The 17,768-nt window shown below is 44.4% G+C and overlaps 1 protein-coding gene across 3 annotated transcripts in view; it reads left to right on the top strand.

Moving 5' to 3' along the window:
- The window catches only part of EMB2773 (PHD finger family protein), a 111,992-nt gene extending 96,756 nt beyond the window's left edge, over nucleotides 1-15,236 (top strand). For all 3 annotated transcript variants that reach the window (XM_087394055.1, XM_087394054.1, XM_087394053.1), the window contains exons 27-28: nucleotides 6,604-6,732; nucleotides 14,151-15,236. In XM_087394055.1, coding sequence (XP_087250181.1) covers nucleotides 6,604-6,732; nucleotides 14,151-14,507 — 486 coding nt within the window. In that variant the 3' untranslated portion in view covers nucleotides 14,508-15,236. The remainder of the gene's footprint in view (nucleotides 1-6,603; nucleotides 6,733-14,150) is intronic.
- Nucleotides 15,237-17,768: the final 2,532 nt, after the last annotated feature.

Genomic DNA, 17,768 nt, shown 5'->3' with positions numbered 1-17,768 from the left:
TTTCTATGAATTAAGAGAGTCGAAAAAGGCACAATAGAGACAAAAAGGGGAAGTGTGAAAGGGGTAGGTATAGAATATAGGAACTCAAAGTTCAAGTTTCAACATTTTTCCTCCCTTTTTTTGGGGTTAAGTGTGTACCGGTTAACTTTCACTGAAGACTTCTTTGACTTTATATTCCTTAGATACTCCACACAAAGCAACATACTGTATATATTTTCTTGATTTGGACGATTATTACAACCAATATGTTCTATACCTTAGCACCGATGATGAACTTTATAATACACTAGCCTAATCCAAAATACCCATTTGAACTTTCCATGGGTTGTCACAGACAACATCTTCGTATCAGAATACCCCCCCTCCTCCCCGCACGCGAAAACGTGCCCCAAAAAAAGGGGAGGGAGAACACAAGACAAGACTAGCTTTAGTGCCAATCAAACTGCCTCTATATTCTCGGGAGATAAGTCTCCATGTGTCCCTCAAGCAACTCCATAATCACTAAAAATCATGTCTACTTGCTGCTGCTGGCATATTGTGTGTCAAAAACTTTATTACACCAATTAGGCATATTGTGGTCAAATTAGCCTTCTCCTTTAGTGCTAGCCTTCGTTATGGCTAAGTCTGCCCCTTACCTAACGAGTCCGACAGAATCTCAGTATGAAGACTTTGTATAAATGGATGCTTAAGTATGTGTGAGTGTTTGAATTTGTATGTGTGAGAGCATATGTTTATACCATGGTCTACACCCATTGTTGGGCGTTGATGACGTCAGTGGGGATGTCATAGTAGCTAGTCCTTGCTATGCATGATCGAGCTTATTGTTTTCAACCTTGTGAGTAACTATCATGAGATTGAAACTGCACTATGTTGTGTTTTTAGAGGATGAGTTTGGGCATGTGCCTGGACTCATCTAGGTATATGTGGTCAAATTAACGTGAACTAAAACTTCATTACACCAATTAAGGCTGAGGGCCTTTGGTTTTAGGCATGAAGTCTTCCATAAGCGCTCTGCTCCTTTGCCTTGGTGAGTTCTGTGGTTTTTTGTTTAAGCTTGTTTGGAGCTAGTTCCTTGTAATAGACCAGTCAGATCTGCTCTCCACTAGCCCCTCTCCCCCCCGCTGCTCTCCGCTAGCCTCCCCCTCCCCGCTTCCTGCTCCCTGCCGTGCTCCTCCCCGCTCCCTCGCTCCCTGCTCTCCGCTAGCCTCGCTAGCCCCTCCGCTCCCCGCTCCCTGCTCTCCGCTAGCCTCGGTAGCCTCTCTGCTCCCCGCTCCCTCGCTCAGCCTCGCTCCCCGCTCTCTCTCGCTCACCCTCGCTCCCCGCTCGCTCCCTGTGTCAGTTTCGTTTTCAGCTCCAACCTCAGCTCCCTCTATCTCTATCTCTACGTCGACTTCAGTCCCCGCTTCAGGCCCAACTCTAGTTCCAGTCTCAGCTCCATCTCCATCTACGATCAGTGACATACTGATGCCCATGGCGCCAGTTGTTGTTCCCTTTCCCTCTTCTCCTGTTATAGCTCTCGCACAGCTTATGACCCCTACTTCGGAGGTGTCATACATTGTGCCGCATTACGCTTCACTCTCCCCTCTCCCTCTCAGTCAGCCCACCCTCCCACACCCCGTTGGGACTGCCTCATCCATTCCACTGTCATCTCCGTTCCTCACTCAGCCACCGTCCAGTTTTCGGACTCAGTCCGACTCTTTCATGCCACAGTCACCACAGTTTCAGCATGGACATGGGTGGATTGACACACCAGAGGCCTGTGAGACCCTACTCACAGAGATATATAGTTTTCGTGAGCGTGAGATGGAGCTGGCTCGCTTCGCACGGGAGCAGGTCCGCTTCAACCATGAGTAGAGCTGCATCATACAGGAACAGGCTAGGGCCATTTGGGACCAGGCGGGTCTTATTTAGAGACTCAGACAGGATATCATGCAGCTTCGACAGGAGGTCACAGCCATACATACTGCCCCAGGGAGTACCCCGGTGGTCGAGGCACAGATTGTGAACATGCAATCTGCTATTGAGGAGACTTCCAGATGGGTTGACGTGGCCAAACGGGAACCCGCAAGGGTCACCGTTTCGGCTACCCTCATGGAGCAGTAGCAGAGAGCCAGTAAGGCTCTCAACATCAGAGTACGCGGGATCCCACGCATTGAGGCTACACCGATGGTAGATGCGACTGCGTTCGTGACCGCTACCTTGGGTGTGGCTGAGCACAGGATAGAGAGGGCATGGCGGGTGGGGAGAGATCCCAACCGAGAGCAACCCTTGATCATACGATTTCATGACACTCATGCACGACTTTCACCTCTACGACGCAGGTCAATCCTTCGAGATCAGCCTGTGATCTCTATGGATGAGGACCTCACACCTCTACAGGTTGAGGAGAGGCGCTCTTTGCTGCAGCAGCGGGATTAGGCCCGAAAGGAGGGGAAGTGGACAGTGGTACGAGAGGGACGACTTCTTACAGGCCCCCGTAGGACACCTGTCCCCTCCCCTACATAGGGAAGCGGGGCCTATGAGACTCAGATATCCGAGACCCTGTCCTGCACCATTTGGAACTGTAATGGTTCCTTATGGTCAGAACCAGGGAACTTCTCGGAATCCTATACATGCCATGACATAGTCTTCTATACAGAGACACATCAGAGTCCAGAGCGCCCTCTCCCAATAGTTAGCGGATATACATGGGAGTCTGCCAACAGAGATGAGGTGAGGGGTACAGGAGGAGTTTGAGGTTCAGGTGGAGTTGCAGTCCTTTTCAGATCCACACTTCGGGGGATCATTTCAGTAGAGCAGAGAGATACACATTCCAGATTTCTTTGAATCTGGATACGACACATGGACAGCTAGGATCTGTTTGTCGCAGTTTGCTACTTCCCCTCGGAGACCTCCCATTTTGCCAGAGATATTCAAGGTGATGATGAGACATCCCCATTTGCTACCCTTTATTAGTCCATCGTTGACTTTTCTAGCCGCGGAGAAGTCCTTCTAGTAGGGGACTTCAACGCGAGGACAAGGGCCTGTCAGGTACCACTTCTTGATTTCAGAGATGATTCCACTCTACTGGCAGATGTTGACCTTGAGGAGGCAGGTATGCTATGGGTTTCGGCTGACAGGCGAGGTCCACTCTCATCCTATGGGCAGACCCTATTAGACCTAGGCGGAATATATTATCTATAATGGTCTTGAGAGATGGCCCGCTTCAGGTGGTTTCACATGCTTTCCACATGCGGGGGGCTCCAGTGTTGTTGATTACATCATGGGATCCCTTGTCTTCACATCTCGCATTACTGACTTCGCTGTAGCACCTCTCCCCCCAAGGGCTGATCATACATACCTTTTCTTTCGCATCTCCACCTCCCTTCGCACAGCACCTTCCACCCCACTCAGTGCTTACTCCACCTACCACGATATACGCTTTGATCGGGATCACTCACCTTCTTACTCTGGCCGTTTGTACATACTTCTCGCTTATATTGACTTCATACTCCTTTTAGAGGATCGTGCTGCCCTTGTCACCCACTCACTACACGAGGTTGCCATTCACGCTTTTCCCCACACCACCCGCTCCACCCGCCCACCACCCCTTGGAACCGTACCGTGTAATAGTTAGTACGATGATGAGTGTAAGGCCTTACGCCGTCAACTCATATTCGAAACCAAAAACAGTCTTCCGAGCGCACCAGATACGCTACGTGAATACCGTAGACTGGTACGGAGGAAGAAACTAGACCTTGTTCGTCGAAACGAGGAGGAGCTACTGAACATTTTGTTTAGTAACAACTCTAAGGACTTCTGGTGGAGATTTCTAGAAGGACGGTCCCCTCCGCCACTCACTGACACCCAGATCTGGTTTGATTATGCACGCACACTTTATGACATCCCAAATCAGCCAGTCCCTAGTCTCTCACACATGCCTCATCCCACATCCTGCATCCTCTTCACTAGAGGAGGGGTAAAGGATGCTGTAATGAAACTTCATAATGGCCGAGCGAAGGATCATGAGGGACTATGCACTGAGTTCATTGCATATGGGATTAACCTCCTAGCCCCGATCTTAGCAAAGCTTTTTAATGAAGCGGTTTGTTTGGGATTTCCACACACTTGGACCATTAACACTATCTCACCCATCCACAAGGCAGGGGATCCCATGAGCCCGGAGAACTACAGGACCATTATGATTGGACATGTCATGTCCAAGATTTATGGATCAGTACTTGACTCCGAGGTTAGCAGACTTGCAGAGTGTCGAGGACTCAGAGCAGCAGGATAGGCCGGATTCCGACGTGATCATGGAACCATGGACCACATTCTGACGCTCAGATGTATCATCGAGGAGGCGAGGTCACGGAAGCAAAGGGTTTATTGTTGCTTTGTGGATTTTCGCAAGGCATTTGACGGTCCCGAGAGCCCGCCTCATACGGCGCCTACAGGTTTTGGGTTATGACGAGGAGATCATTTGGGCTGTCATGGCACTTTACGAGAGAGTTTCTGGTAGAGTTCGGGTAGGATCCGGGTGGACAGACGAGATCATGAGTTACCATTGGGGTCAATCAAGGGTGTCCTTTGTCACCTACCTTGTTTGGCCTCTACATTGACGACAATGATGCAGACACAGGGGGGTGTAGGTTGCTCTCTTGCGGGCACGCTGATCCAGATTTTGCTCTATACAGATGACGTGGCTCTCTTGTCTTCCTCAGTAGAGGGGCTTCAGAGACACCTAGACGCACTACAGTCCTTTTGTGAGTCTCATGATTTGAAGGTTAACCTGGGTAAAACCAAGGTCATGATCTTCAATACATCGCGAGCCATCATGCGTCAGGATCAGTTCACATTTGTGGGGTCATCTGTTGAGATAGTTTCATCATACACCTATCTTGGGGTTATCTTCTCCGGACCGAGCTTCACTATGAGACCTGCGATGCAGGCACGCTTGAGTAGAGGGTATGCCTCATTGGCCAGGCTAGAGAGGCAGTGCTTCCGCTCACACTTTCAGGATCCACGCACCAAGGGGTTGCTTTTTGACTACTTGGCTCGCCCAGCGGGGATGTACGGTAGTCCTTGGGCCAGACTTGTCGCGGATACAGAGTGGGCCCGTGTGGAGCGGCTACATGTTCTCATGCTATCACGGATGATTCGTGGTAAGTCATCCGTTCCTTACCAGATCATTCAGGCTGAGTTTGGGTCACCCCCTTTACAGCTAGATGCTGCATTTCAGGTCATCACATATCTGTACCGAGTTAGGGAATATGGGGATTATACCTCGGGGCGTAGCAGGCTACCATGGATAGTTCTATCCTCTTCTATGGCACTTGCAGCAGGAGGAGATCAGAGGTGCTGGTATGCACGTACAGAGAGACAAAAGCCAAGGATCACTACACTCAATATTCACCCAAGCTCCAATGTAAAACCTCCATCCTTGGAAGTTGGAACAATGCTGCCTCCACCAATTCATGTCCCTCTGCTCATCTGGCAGATTTGGTGCTTCCGGCTGCAGTTGCAACAAGGACTGGTGCAGCCAATGACACAGCCATGACAAACGATTAAGAGAAGTCCTCTACAGTCTTTCACCGGAGACTGGGTGGCTTGTAGGGAAATGTAGTTCTCTTTAGGACCATATATGTCCATACTCTTTGTAACTAGTTTTCTCATTTTTTGTTCTACATTATTGTAATTTTGTTTCATGGTCTCCGTAACTCTAGATTGAGTTGGGTAGGTTTACTTACCCTAGTGCAGCGGAGTTATGCGTAGAACTCTCTGGACTTTGTATTTGGTACGTGCTTTTGTTCCAGTCCCATGAATCCGAACGGGTTTCCTGCAGACTTGAATACAAGCATTTCATTTCATTGTGTGTGTCTGCATCTGTGCACATGCGGGAGGGCAAATAGCATAGTGCCCTGTGACATTAGGAAGAGGTTCAAGAATATTATTCTAGAAGGAGAACTCTCCAACTTTCTCCAGGAACAGAACAAAAACTCAGCCAGCACAGTTGGCACTATAGTATTGACAAGCAAGAAAGAAAGAGAGTTGATGAAAGTATTTGAAAGACAAGGTCAAGGTCGTTAAGACTGACGAGGAGATTCCCTCCAACCATAGATGGGAATACATGTCTGGAAAAAGAACAGAGACCGGTTAATGCCATTTGCAAAAAAGCAAACACGTGCTGCTATAGTTTGTTAAATACATGTCACACACTGTTAGTGTATGAGGTTCAATTTTAAGGAGGCAGCCTTTTACAAGACACATGGAATGAGATGAAAACTTTAAAACAGTTTATGACTGGTCCGTTAAATCAAAGAGGGCCACACAACACCATATTCTATTGACTAGGCATCTACCTCTTGAGCTACTTGCAATGGAGAGAGTAGCCATGTACATCCACGAAGTGACAGGCATGCCAACAAACAGGCTGCCTTTTGAAACTAGATTTTTGGAGTGCTCACATGCAAAAGAACCAATATTATAAGACGGATATCAATCCATCCTATACATATCGTCTCTTTGTTGAAATGGCTCTCCCTCTTTGCACATGTGAGAGAGAGAGAGAGAGAGAGAGAGAGAGAGAGAGAGAGAGATATCTCAAGAGTTTTTTTGGAATAGGCTTTCACGCCAACTGAAGTCATCAAGTCAGGAGAGGTATTGTCGAGACAAAGTGTGAAGGACTTTAGTTTCAAAGAAATCCCAGTAAGCTCCACAAAGACTATCAAGCAAATGTTGGAGCAATATCAGGTGTGTATGAAGGCTTTTTTCCCCTTTTTTTGTTACTTAATTACTCGATATATTTTATAGCCAGGCAACATCTGGTTTCCAATAATGAGTAGGCAAAATTCTGCATCTGCAACAGCAATCTGGGCATACTATTGTCAAATATTGTTGAATTAGCTGTACTTCTTATATAATATTTTAACTTCCATCTGAATATATTTGTGCTTATTGAACAGCCAATGTGATTGTATGTAAACCTTTTTTTGGTGGTGCTGGTGTTGCTGTCCATTTTTTTATTAAGTAGGAAATCCATTTTTGAAGTGTTATGAACCCATCTCTGCAGGAGGAAGAAGATTCTGTATTCAAATTTGTGGTCTCTGTTTTGAGTCCTGAGTTGCAACTTCCTGACACATTTATCCTCCTTTGAAATGTTTCAGTTTTGATTTATGTGTTAAGCAATGTCAATTTAGGAGGAAAACAAGAGCAGCATAATGGCCTACGGCTATTTCAGGGTATAGATTTTTGTCTTCTCCTTCTCCCTTGTTGATCTGAAAGCAAAGAGTGATGAGGGCCACCTAGAGAACATTTATTCAGTCATAGGTTGTTCATGTTGATCATGTCTGATCTTTACTCCAGCAAGGGCTTGCAGCCAATGGGATGCAAAGCGATGGCTTCCATGTGGTGAAGGTTACCTTTGCAGCAAATGATGGAGCCAATGTCAAAGGAGCCTGACATTCTTAGTATCATGTGTGATCATTATTGGAGCATGAGCCTGGGTGCTGTTTGAAGAAATGGATGGCAAAGTGATGGTGTGCTGGTGTAATCTTTGCAGCAGATGATTTAGCCGATGCCAAAGGAGTCTGTGATCCTGCTTGACCCAACAGGGCTGCAGTTTTGCACACATGACCATCACGCCATCAGTGGAAAGTAAAGCATTGCAACATGGAGATCTTTGAATGTATCATTTTTGTACTTGCTACAACATCACGGCCAGCATCTTTGTCACCTCACTTTCTTTGGCATATAGCCGATGACAATCCTGTTGGCCTCATGTAGGTGTGCGACGATAGTCTCATTGGTTGCATGCTACTTTGTTTGCTTCAAGGACACCTTTGTCCTTTTCTTAGAAAGAAAGAAAGAAAGTCTATTAACGTCCACTAGAAACCAAAAAGGTCTATGGGACAGCAAGAAACCCTCTAGTACATCTACTTTAGGGAGGGCACATGGCAGCTCCCAAGGAGTGCAAACACAAACCCCATTATTTAGAGTACCTACATAATAGTCTGTAAGAGTAAACAGCCATACATCAGTTTAAGACTGAGAGTCTTTTAGTTTTGATTTAAACTCTCTGATTAGAGCTACTCCCTCATGGTAAACTGCCCATTTTTCATCCTTTCTGGCAGCCCTGACTTCAGCTAATTCAGTTACCTTATTCTTGAGTTGAGCTTGTGTAAGCTCCTCTGCTATCCATACTTTGGTACCCTTCAACTTGTAAGATTGTCGAAGAAGCTTGATCCGCATATTTGTTTACTTCAGTGTAAGGATTGCATGACCTTTATAGCATAATAGAAGTTGGCCTGGAGTCGTCATCATCTTGCTCATCACCATCTACCCATTCAATGTTGGGCAAGCTTGCTCTGATCTTTGTCAATATTTCAGTATATGTGTCCTCCTCTTGTACCAATCTTCTGGGAGTCCCCCTATTCTAATCTTCAGTGCATTATCACATCTAGCTTCGTGTTCTTTAATCTCTGCTTGAATATCAAACTTACTTGCTTTGGTGTCCACTTCCATAGTCACTTCCTTGTTAGCACTTTGCACTTCAATGTGAACAAGATCTTTGACTGTAGAGACTAGCTGTGGGGTAGGGGGGGAAGCCTTACAAGATTGTACAGCCTCATCAATTGCTGCCTGCTTACCAGGCCCTTCCAGAATGTAAAGTCGAGCCTTTACTTTTGCAAGTTCCAATCGTAGCTCTCTCACTGCCTGCTGTGGATAAAAAATCTGATCTTGTTGCTCAAGGATGGGTCGTTTTGAGCCTTCTTGTTAGTAATTCTGTGCATATGGAGAGGGTGTCATGGCTACAACTGTAGAGTACCGAGTCCTGATGGAGGTTGAAGGAGTTGAGGGGGACTTGGAGGAGAGGGTAGGCCAATTTATAATTGGCTATCTATTGACCCCTCGGGTTGGCTATCTAGATAGCCAATTTATAATTGGCTATCTAGCTTAACCTAACCCTCGGGTTGGGTTGGGGGTTTAGCCCAACTCGGGGTTAGGGTTAGTGTGTTTGGGCTGCTAGCCGAGGTAACTGTTGGCTAAGGCAAAGGGCTGATGGGTTTAGGGTTAGTGTGGAGGGTTGCTAATGGGATGGGCTGTTGCTGATGAGCTGTACGGAGAGGTACGGACGGGGTACGGACTAGTTACGGGCTGCTGTTGACAGACTGTACCAAAAGGTAATGAGAGGTACGGGTTGTTGATGTAGAGGTACGGGTTGCTGATGTAGAGGTACGGGTGCACTGCTGTTGACGGGCGATGGACTGTATGGACGGGAGGGAAAGTTAGGGCGAGTTATGCACGAGAGAGAGAGAGAGAGTAGTAGTAGAAGTAGAATTTATTAGCGTCCTCGGGGGGCCAAAAAATGACCCATGGGACCCGTCTCGATACAATGTAAAAAGAGTCTCCTCAAGGAGAGGGGTCAGGAGTCTAGAGAAGTAGAAGTAGAATTTATTAGCGTCCTCGGGGGGCTAAAAATGACCCATGGGACCCGTCTCGATACAATGTAGAAAGAGTCTCCTCAAGGAGAGGGGTTAGGAGTCTATGAGTTTCCGACGACAGGTAAAAAGACGAGTGACAAAAGATCCCAATGCTGCCGGAGAGGTAGTGAAGAGAACTGATGTCAACTGAGCGGAGTCCCCCAGTATCTGCTAGTAGTCCTCCCTGATATGTGCATATCGGGGGCACTGTAGAGCTACATGTGCCTCCGTCTCAACTGTTTGCATGTCACAAAGGGTACAGACTCTAGCATGTCTAGGCTGGTGTATCCAAGCTCCCTGCTCAATGGCAAATGTATGAGATCTGGTATGGAACCTGGCGATGTTTCTGCGATATAGAAGGGGGATAGGTGTGCTAATATAAGACTGAGTATGAGTCTCTATGGACATGTATGTAGACCAACATGTGGGATTTATGTTGTCTTGGTAATATTCTAGAGAGAGAGAGAGAGAGGAGGGGGGGGCTGAGGTGGAGAGGTTGAGCGGAGGGGAGGCTGAGCAGAGAGAGAGAGAGAGAGAGAGAGAGAGAGAGAGAGAGAGCACGCCTCACACACACACACGGCTAGCAACAGGAAATTGTAGCTTTGAAAATAGGTGTCTTGTTGGACTCACACCAGAAAATTCTTTAGTGTGTCATATTTGGTTCGTGAGGAAGGCCACAATTCTTACCTGCTCACATTGTAGAGCTCTATCATGGTAGTTCTCTTGTTAGGAAACTTATTTGCTTGGGCTAGGCGGAGTCAAGCCCAGATGGTCACTCAATCATATTGGCTTTGTGGATAGACTCGCAACAGTAATGTGGCGTGCCACTTTGGAGCTAGGATGAGGGTTTTGTAAAGGCAATACTAGATTGCGGTCCTAGACACCCTAGTGCCCACACAGATTCATACAAAATCACGTCAACCTCTATAATTGAAAGGGCGAGGATAGCACAAAAGAGGGCAGATGAAGGACGAAAGCCACAAATCAAATATATGAGCTCACATAGAAAATTTTGACATAACCCTAAGAAGACGATGATGTGGGTTACTATCACCTTTAACATATAAGACACCTTAGCTTAATTAGAGTTGGAATCTAAAAGTGACATGTAGGTTAGTCATATGAGGATTCACCTATAGGCTCAATGGAATGGATGAAGTACCCTGGACAACCTACCATGGTTGTACGTGTTCATCCTGAATTAAAATAAATCAACCAATGTGAGTAACACTCTGAATTGACGTTTTTTGAAGACATGAAAGATTTGCTATAGCAATAGACTCTGCCTATCATAGGAAATGGTAGTGGCCATCTCTTTTGTATCAGGTGTATGGTGCATAACTATCGGAACCACATTCATTCCATACTCGCTGCATTGACTGCCTTATATTATGCTTCAATTGATGTGATAGACATACTTTTACGTACTCAGCCAAGCAGAGCAACAATAGCATGAAGTGGAGCCTCATATATCAACTTCGTAAACCCATGAAGTTCAAAGCAGTACCTCTGGCAGGATACAAGCCAAAAGTAAGTACATCATATATGTACTCAATAACCACTTGGCTGCCTTCCAATTTGTGATTGTAGGGCAGTGCATATATTGACTAAGTGGACCAGTTGTATAGAAAATATCAGGTCTTGTGGAACACGCATACATCAAGATGACCACAAGCTGTTTGTAGACCGTGATATGAATCTTCTATGCAGTGTTGTGCTTATCGATTTTCGAATTTCTCTCTGATGGAGTGGCTGCCTTATGCTTCTCTGCTGTCCTAACTGAGTGATGTTTAAGTTTATAGACCCATTTGGTGCCCACAATATGTTTACCTGGCGGCGGGTCCACCGACCATTCTTATCAATTGATCTGTACTCAGATTCCATTGCCTTTTACCATGTCACATGGTTTTTAGCATCCTCATATGAGTAGCTCGTAGCATCCATCAAGCTGATCATCAATGCATACTTGACCTCTTCATTCCTGGTTGCCCTAGTTCTACCAAAAGTAGGGTGTGCATGGCTGTGCTGAAATGTTTTCATGTAGCATCTCGGTAAGCTCTTCTCAGTCCTTGCTGTCACCTGTGGAGCAAGAGGCGGCTGCACACTTGGTGCATCTTGGGTATTAAGTTGCTCTTGACCATGTGACATAACATTTTGCTGATTATCAAGCATTTAATCAAACTCAATATCTATATGTGTGTCATGCTTTGTATGAAAAAGGAGTGGGAGGATGAGCACCGTTATGGAAGAAGATATCTTGGCTGATCATCTTTTTGGTATTGGGAATCCAAATTTCGTACTGGTACTTTCATTGCTGTATCCTTCAAGTATGCACATATTTGACACCCCTATTTGACTAGGAACCAAGGCATAAGCAACAAATCTGAAAGCTCGAAAGTGGGCTATTAACACCATAGTAATATTCAGCAAAGTTCTGGTAGGGCATGTGTTGGTAATGTACGATGTAGCTGTTACTATAACGTCAACCCAAAATCTTTAAGACAGTTTTTGGTTTTTTAGCAAACATTTGGCATTTCTATGACTCCCCCCTTCTCGGCACTCCCATTTTGTGGTGGAGTGTACTGATGCCATATGATAGGATCCACATGATATTTCCTTTGTTACTTTTGAGCGTTTTGAGTTTACAACCGCTTTGATTTTTTGCCAAGGGCTTAAAAATCCCATAAATGAGAAATCACTACTAACTTTCATAGCAAAATCCAATCGAATGTAGTGTGTAAGGGACACAAAGTAAAGGGAACAGATGAGTGGTAACGTTCATAGTCCCACCACCATCACTATTCATGAACTGCAATTCTCTCGTACCTCTCAGCCATGTTATAAATGGCAAGCTCCTATGATTCGCATGACCAAATTTAGCATGCCAAAGTGGACTTGTGGAGGGAGATGTAGCCCAGATTCCAGTAGGATGTTAAATCTGCATTTTTGAATGACTATCTAGAAGAAGGGTCAATGTGAGCAACCAGATGGCTTTGTAGGCAAAGGACATAAGCATCTTGTGTTCAGATTACTATACAGTTGGAAGCAGGCACCTGCATGGTACGTCATAATCAACACTTTCTTCAGAGAGGGTGAAGACTCATAGCTAGAAACAATGATGCCCCCTTGTAATAGTTATAAAGGTTGATTTGCCCAAGTCATTTGAAATGGAAAATTTGTACTTATGCATTAGTGTTTGGGTATTGAAGTGTGGCATAGGAACATCTCTCACAAGTCTGATATTTTTATAATTTTTTTACATGGGGGAGTTATATATCTTTGAAAACTCCCATTGGTGGAAGTTACAAGTTGACAGTTATCATAGCTCAGCTTTGGTGAAGATACCCTTTATAGGCACATGACACGGCTTACAAGCTGCAATTACCTAATAGAGTTCTGGTACATCCAGTCTTTGCATTGGGTGAGATAACTTGGTCTCTGAGGATTAACTCATAAGACTGGAAGCTCTGTTCACTTATGTACTCCATGAACAGGAATGCCTTCTGGACTATAGGAAGTGACAGCTTAGGAATATGATTGTTCTCGAGCTGAAGGTTAAGTGCAAAGATTGCTCGGATGATGATAGCGTTTGGGAAAGTGTTGATTCTCTTCAGAAATCTGAATTTGTACGATTGGATATAGTCTAGTCTTACAAAGGTATATTTTTCTATCACCTTAGCGGACATGCAAATTCTTTGAATTTTCGTTCAAGTGGTGATCAGCTGTTCAACTTTATCGAAATATCTCATGCGGGTGCAGAAGCCCCAACAGCTAAAAAATTGTAGAGTTTAGGACTTTAGAACAACAAAAATTGAAATTGTGTGATTGGATATATTCTAGTCTTACAAAGATATATATCTTTATCATCAATTTCCGGAATTTATGTCTTAGTCCTTCTCTGACTAAGGAGTAGGGAGGTACCTTGATCATAGCTGATAGCTCTGGTTTCTAGATCTTTTGGTTCTATCATGCTTTTGAGTTTTGGATTTGGGGTTTTTAGTATAGCACTCAGCAAGGGTCCTAGTGAGCTCTTGCATCAGCCCATGGCAGCTTGTATGATGATATTTTTGAGTGTACTGTGTCATAGGCCCATGGGGCCTCCAAAGGACGTCTCTCTCTCTCTCTCTCTCTCTCTCTCTCTCTTTCGCTCGCACCCCTCCTTGTACGCTTGCACTGCCATGTTAAGATGCGTACATGCACATATATCCCCCCTGTTCTCTCTCTCTCTCTCTCTCACACACACACACACACACAAAGATTGACCGTGACAGTGATAATTACTGTTACATTGGCAGCCACAGGCACAATTGCATTCAGTCTCAGGCTTACGCCAGTATCTGTTAGTCTCACTTCAATGCACGCACATGAACATATGCCCACACAGCAGCAACTTGTCAAGTAGCTTACAGACATTTTGGGTCTTATGGAGCAGTTTGAAAGATTGTTCCCTGCCAAGCCCTTTCTACCATTCAAATTCCTTTGCATCCATCCAAACCCCCCCCCCCTTCTCTATCTTCCTTCTTCCTCCTGGTCCCCCGCACACACACATGCGCATGCACGACAAAATCATGGGTAAAATAACAAGGGCCCTATTCCACCTTTTACTTTCTTCACTTGTTTTTTCTGTGTTTTTAAATACCACACGTCAATTCTCACATATTCTAATGGAGGCTTAATTTTTACTGACAGGCTTTCAAAAAATTAATGAAGGAAGATTCAATGGACTATGCTGCATATACTGCTAACATACCAAAGAAGAGAAATCGGATGTCTATTCCTCCGGTGGTGCAGCAGATTGAAGATGGAAACAACCTGGGAATTCAGATGAATGGCCATGCACCTAATTTACGACCGTTGCGAAGGAAAAGTATATCAGTGACCACTAAGGCTGGGTTGGCTGAAGAGGACAATGGAGGAAGTGATGATGATATTGATGCTGCTGATGAGGATGATGACAACGATAATGATTACAGTGGTAAAGGAAAGAAACGCAAACGAGGGAGCAGTGGTGGTGGGCGAGGCCGACCCAAAAAGCAGTCCTTGTAAATAGCAGACATAGTTATGGGTCAGTCCATTGCCAAAAAGCTTGGTACGACTGCCACAATTTTGGCACCTGTACACTGTAACATACCTGTAGAATGCTTAAAATTCTTTTTGAGATTTCTCAAAGAGCTATTGATGCTCACCTGTAAATTCTTGCTTCACATGTTCATTAGTGAAATCGAAACCACGCTAACAGTGGTGATACAAGCAATGTAGAGGAAGGTTGTACTGTAGAAGACAATAATTTTCAATATTTAGGTGATCTTAGAACACCTTTGATTCAGAAATGTGTAAATTTTTTCATACCTCTAGTTAGGTCAGCAACCGACGTTTGCAGTTTCCCTTACAATGGATATTTCAACCCTAACATCCAGCTGCTTGTTTATAGCAATATCGTGCGGACTTTTTATGGATGGAACAAGCATGTCTTGGCTACAACTGTTAAGGTTACTGAGGAAGTGGGTGGTATGCCTTGCTACAATGATGGGAAAGTGGATGCTCCAAGAGCCTAGTTTAACTGTATTGCAGGCCTATTTTCAGCTGAGTATCATTTGACAATGAGCATCACAAATTGAGGACAATGATTTTGTATTCAACAATTGTCCCTTCTAGACAGTAAATAAACCCAATTTCCTGCTGCTCGTTGGATGGCAATGGATATGCAGAATCCATTTTCAAGTTTTAGTTAAAACGACTGGTAGCTCATTTCTCATCTTGACTAGTTGGCAAATGGAAATAAAGATTAAAAAAGTCATCTTAATGTATTGCAGGAACTCTGTTTTTAAGATCTTGTTACGAATTGTGATATGTTTGGCACTTTCCAGCAATTAACACAAACTTTCCATATGTTCCTTCCAGTTGTAATTCACATAGCATGATGTGGCAATTTTTTGCCTATTCTAGGTTCCATTTCATTAAAAAATGAGGATGCATGGAGACTGCATTACCTTAGATGTTCTTATATGTTTAGTCCTACCAGGTTGCTAAGTGTAGATAAGGCGCTAGTGTATTAAAAGTAGATTGGATTCTATCGGGCAATGTATTTGAATTTCCACAGGTCCTTGCAACTATTTTTAGAGTGCATCAAGCTTAAGCTAGTAATACTCGTTCTTTGATATCAGTTACTCTTACAAAGCAGAAAGTGGATAGGCTTTTGAGCCTGGAGCAGACTAAACTCCTCTTCATTCACCATCAAAATGATGTTATGTACTTTACCCTGACAAGTTCTACATGTGTCTGAATTAACACTCGCGTATTGTATCCAACTACTTAAATGCGATAATATGTGCATTTGATACAAATATGCATACGGATTATGGCATGAGCCTATTTCAATGATTTATCTTCATTGGCCAGCGGTCTTGAGATCCACAACAAATTGTTTGATGTTTTCATATTTATCAAAGTTTTGAGTGGTTGGTTTGCTTGTGTAGACTGAATTGCAGCAATGTGGACTTTTTATAATTTTAGAGGGATGGGTGCGACTAGTCAATACAAAATGTATTTAGGTGAATTATCTCATAATAATGCAAACTTATTACACCTTGAGCATATTCACTATATCACCTTAAGGAAATCACAAGATAAGCATTGATTGACTACCACGAAGAAGAAAGATTTTGTGATGGTAAACGCCAGTGCGATTGCATGCCAATCCTTCCAAAATGAACATGTTTTCATCCTCCACATGTACCAAAGTGGACATTAGAAGATACTTGGATGCACCAAACACCATATAGCCTTCAGTGATGATGATGTCTTTAGCACTTTGTCCACCTTATGACCTTAGATTGAATCTTTGAGAAAAAATGTGTGACTTTTGCCGACCTTGTGCTAGCACTACAGATGTCTTTCATACATTGGAGCATCTTGGTTTGATAATTACCCCCTCTTATCTAATTAATTGCTCGTGCCTATGGATTTGGCCATGGGGGTGTTTATCGGGTAGCGTCTTTCCTCCTCCCAAATAGCGTGTTTTGTTTTAGCAAGTTATGGCTTGCCCTCTTTCCTCGTCGTTCCACCTTTAGGTTCCTTGTCCCATCGGTCTTCCTAAGACTCGTAATAAACATTCCAAGCCCCCGTTGTCGATCCTGCACCAAGCTACTCCGCTCAACCTACTCCACCGATGCTTCAATTACTTGACGACTCCATCGTTTGACCATCCACGCTACTCCATAGCTCCTCCCTCCTTGTCTACTGCCGCCCACTATCGTTGCTCTCCCATAGGATATCTACCTCGCCATCACTCAGTGTAGCTCAAAGCCTGTCCTTGTAACCAAAGGAATGGAAGGCTGACATGTGGCAGAGATATCGCCTTATTTGCCATGTCATCATCATCCTAAGAGTTCCACGTCGGCACAACCACCTCAATTGCCACATCGACAATGACATATCATTGATCACATCACCATTACCACATCATCATTAGCCATGTCATCATTACCACATCATCATTAGCCATATCATCATCGATCGCATCATCATTGCCACATCATCATTAGCCATGTCATCATTACCACACCATCATCAGTCCACATCATCACCTCCAGGAGCTAATCACACCTATCTATTTTAATATCCACGATGCACACCACGACACCACTCACACTGTTTATCATGACATACATTTTGATCACAACAGTTCACTTGAGAACTTTGCATGCCTCTCCACTCAACACACATACATCGACCACATAACACACATACATCAACCACATCTTGCTCTAGAGGATCGAGCTGCTCTGATTACATCCAAGAAGCTACCCTACACATTTTCCACACCACCCGTTCCACTCGTCCACCGCTATTTGGCTCAATACCTAAAATAGTTGGTATGACGAAAAGTGTAAGACTTTATGCCAACAACTCAAATTCAATAAGCATCATCATCTTCCAAGTGAGGCATAGATGATAGGTATGATGGAAGAAGTAGGCTTTTGTTTGTGAGAATGTGGAGGATTGAATAAGCATTTTGTTTAGTAACAACTCTGAAGACTTTTGGAAGAAGTACCTTGAGTAGTGAGCCCTATTCCCTCTCATGGACACTAAACTCTAGTGCTCCTATGTACGCGTGCTATATGATGTCCCTAACAAGCCAAGCACCACCCGATCTCTCGCATGTACCACGTCTTACATCATGCACACTTTTCAAAGCCATTGGTATCACACAGAGCCTTGAAGCTTCACAATGACGGAGTGAAGGACCATGAGGGCCTATGTATTGAGTTCATTGCATATGAATTAAAAACTTTGGCTCCGGATCTT

The sequence above is a fragment of the Dipteris shenzhenensis genome, chromosome 23, assembly GCF_047967505.1.
Source record: "Dipteris shenzhenensis isolate YYH24624 ecotype China chromosome 23, Dip_SZ_1.0, whole genome shotgun sequence".
NCBI classification, from domain to species: domain Eukaryota; kingdom Viridiplantae; phylum Streptophyta; class Polypodiopsida; order Gleicheniales; family Dipteridaceae; genus Dipteris; species Dipteris shenzhenensis.
The sequence above is the reverse complement of the archived record's forward strand: the minus strand, read 5'-3'. Positions and strand labels throughout refer to the sequence as shown.